At 57.7% G+C, this 3027-nt stretch overlaps 2 protein-coding genes across 2 annotated transcripts in view; one reads left to right on the forward strand and one right to left on the reverse strand.

Annotated features, from left to right (window-relative positions):
• POSPLADRAFT_1106523 (hypothetical protein) overlaps nucleotides 1-967 on the reverse strand; it is a gene marked incomplete at both ends in the record, with an annotated part of 1797 nt that extends 830 nt beyond the window's left edge. The window contains 2 exons of the mRNA XM_024483293.1: nucleotides 602-630; nucleotides 836-967. Of these exons, the coding sequence (XP_024334964.1) occupies nucleotides 602-630; nucleotides 836-967 (161 nt within the window). The remainder of the gene's footprint in view (nucleotides 1-601; nucleotides 631-835) is intronic.
• A 1167-nt stretch (nucleotides 968-2134) lies between these two features.
• Nucleotides 2135-2503, forward strand: POSPLADRAFT_1060672 (hypothetical protein; the record flags this gene model as incomplete). The annotated part of the gene is made up of 2 exons (XM_024481294.1): nucleotides 2135-2414; nucleotides 2469-2503. 2 exons carry the CDS (start codon nucleotides 2135-2137, stop codon nucleotides 2501-2503), a joined length of 315 nt encoding a protein of 104 aa, XP_024334965.1.
• Nucleotides 2504-3027: the final 524 nt, after the last annotated feature.

Genomic DNA, 3027 nt, shown 5'->3' on the forward strand with positions numbered 1-3027 from the left:
AGGTTGGGTGGTGTGCACCCTTACTGTACCCTACGATACCTAGATAGCGTACTATACATCGCCACCACTTAGGGGACGAACTCTTCAGTACCTGCACTTCAGTGGGCGGTACTTGTCCTCACGGACGCGTGGACTAGGTTCCTGCTGCATACTAGCCAAAAGCAGTACTGGGCCCCACGTGAACTGCGAACCCTAGTGTTACCTCAGGCGCCGTAGGTGTAAGCTAGCTAGCACGGCCTTTCGTAGCACGCGCACCTCCCCTTCCTCCCCCCATCAACGTGGCTGACGAATTCTTCGACTGCTCTTGACTTGAGCACGCCTTCGACACCCAGGAGCAGGTCGACGTCTCTCGTGACGACCCGAACAGCAATGGAGACAGAGCTCCTTTCTTCATCTGTGATCGGCAACCGTGCCCTAATCGCACTCCACGGTCCATCACTGTTGACGAAGGACACTTCGTGCCAATCCGACGAGTTCAACACCCCAGCGGCCCTGCACTCTGGTACGCTGGCACCTTGAGATCTACATCCCGCCACGTCACTCCCGTCCCATCCCGACCTGCCTCGCCAGGCACCCGCATCCCCCAACCTGTCGTCAGTACAGGTCAAGCACGAGGAGATCCCCATCTCCCTTGAGGAACTGAGGCAGTCGCACAGCCTACAGCGACCCCTCAAGCGATCCCCCAGTCCTCCCTGGGGCCGCGGTTGGAAAGGCCTCCCAAGACCGAGCCCCGCGACACTCCGCCGCATTCTTGGGCCAGCTCGTCGTCAGCGGTCACCGCCTCGACTTCAGTCCCTGTCCTACGTCACCCCGCCTCCGGGCTTCCTCAACCGACTTCACCGCCGTCGCCGCCGCGAGGCCGCTCAAGCACTTGTTCCTCGAGAAGTCCGCCCGGCAGACAGTCACAACAGTCGCCTTCGTCCGCGGGCAGTCCTTCGTCCCCCTCGTCGCTGATAATGTCCTCTCCCACTGCCGTACCGGATAAGGAGACGTTGAAACTCCTCCTCCCGCTCCGATACGATGGGAAGTCGGTGATCGAATGCAACCGCTTCATCTCGCAGTTGCTCATCTACTGGACGATCAACACAGCCCTCTCTTCCCTCGAGCTGAAGATCCAGGTTGCCCTCAGTCTCCTCGATGGTGACATGCGAGCTTGGGCCACCCCCATCTTCTCCCAGCTTGCCTCCGTCCAAATCGGGATCCAGGGAGCGACAACCCCCTTTGTCGACGAAAAAGCCTTCCTTCAGGCATTCAAGGCCCGTTTTGGCAATCTCGACGACACCGCCGCGGCACAGGTGGAGCTTACCAAGCTCTGCTCCAACAAAACCATGCGCGAGAAGCGCACCGCCGCAGAATTCTCTGCGCTGTTCAAGGGTCCGGCGGACCGTTCCGGGTATGGGAACCTGGAACTACGCGACAAGTACCTGAGCGGCATCCATTCCCGCGTCTATCGCAAACTTGAGCTCGAAACCTTCGCCACGTGGCAAGCCGCTGACAAACGCACCACCGAGGTTGAGCAAATCCTCGACATCAGCCGGGCTCGTCGGCCCGAGCTAAACAGCTTCTTCTCGGCGCGAGGTCGAGGACGCGGAGGGGCACGTGGTGGTGCACCCTCGTCACACGCAGCTTCGGCCAGCATCAATGCGGCCGTCGGAAAAGGCAACTTCCCCGGCACATGCTTTGGTTGTGGGAAGCAAGGGTACCGACGCTTCGAGTGCCCCAACTGTAAGGACAAACCTTACACAAAATGCGCCGACGCGTGGGCTACGGTTGCCTCGGGCTCCACCCAGGCGGCGACAAGCGCCCCCGTCACGGCATCACCCTCGGCAAGTATAAGTGCTGCTTCAGCGAAATCCGAGCAATCAGAGCTGGTGGACTTAATGGCACAGGTGAAGTCGATGCGCGAGGAGCTCGAACACTATCGGGCGATGAAGGAGGAGGGTTTTTGATCTGGTCCACGCTCTGTGCCGCATGCGTCGGGCCGCGAATATCTTCTTGTAACAAATATAACGTATTGTCTACTGCGATGGTATACGAATTGGACCAGGGGTCCCAACATTTTCACATCCCAGTACGACTTCAAGGAAAAAGACGGCAAAAAGACATAATTGCTATGGTGGACAGTGGAGCCACCATGAAGTTCATCAACAAACGATTCGTAGTAGAGAATAAGGTGCAGATGCGGAGGCTGAAGGAGCCCATTCCGCTTTATAATATCGACGGCACCCTGAACAAGGACGGAAGCATCTCGGAAGTAGCAGTGCTACAGATGCATATAGGAGAGCACGTTGATAGGCGCCAAGCCCTTCTGGGCCCCGATTCACCTCTTTTCGGCACTCGCATCCCGCCCGGCACTTCGACTCAGTCTCCCAACACCTCGATTTCGCCTTCGACGCTCTTCGACACCTTCGACGGTGCGCGACACTTACTCGAAGCTCGGCACGGTCTTTCCGATGCCTCGTGCGTAGATCTCGGAACATCTTCCACATTCGGCGAACAATAGGGCCACTTGACGCCGCTCGGCCAAGCGCGCGCTTCGCTCCAAGCCACACCGAAGTAGCCGGTCTTTCCCGATTAAGTATCGAACCTCGCGGCATGCCTTCACGACGGCTACCGGTCCGAAGTGGCCATATGTTACTCTTCATCTCCGCGTTCGGCATGACGTCACTCTACCGATGGACTTGGTGTGTGCCCCTCGGTGAGGCAGCTTCTTGAGGAACAATGCAAAGCCCCTTGTACTCGTATGCCACTCTCGAATAGTCGTAGCGTCCTGTGTAGTATAAAATCTGTTGTACTTCTCTCCAAAAATACAAGATCCGTTCCCCCCCTCTAGTTCAGAGCTCATAAGTCGAGTTCGCCCTGCGTCTACGTCCTCAACTGCGTCACTTCGTTCCTCACTGCGTAACCTCGAAACCTCGTCCACTGCGTCCACTCGTCGATACCGTCTCGACGAACCCTTCGACTTCGACTACTGTCGAAGAAACTGCGTTGCACCTCGAACCGCGTCCTAGTTAAGTCCCCCCTATC

Source organism: Postia placenta (genome assembly GCF_002117355.1).
Source record: "Postia placenta MAD-698-R-SB12 unplaced genomic scaffold POSPLAscaffold_15, whole genome shotgun sequence".
Lineage (NCBI taxonomy): Eukaryota > Fungi > Basidiomycota > Agaricomycetes > Polyporales > Adustoporiaceae > Rhodonia > Rhodonia placenta.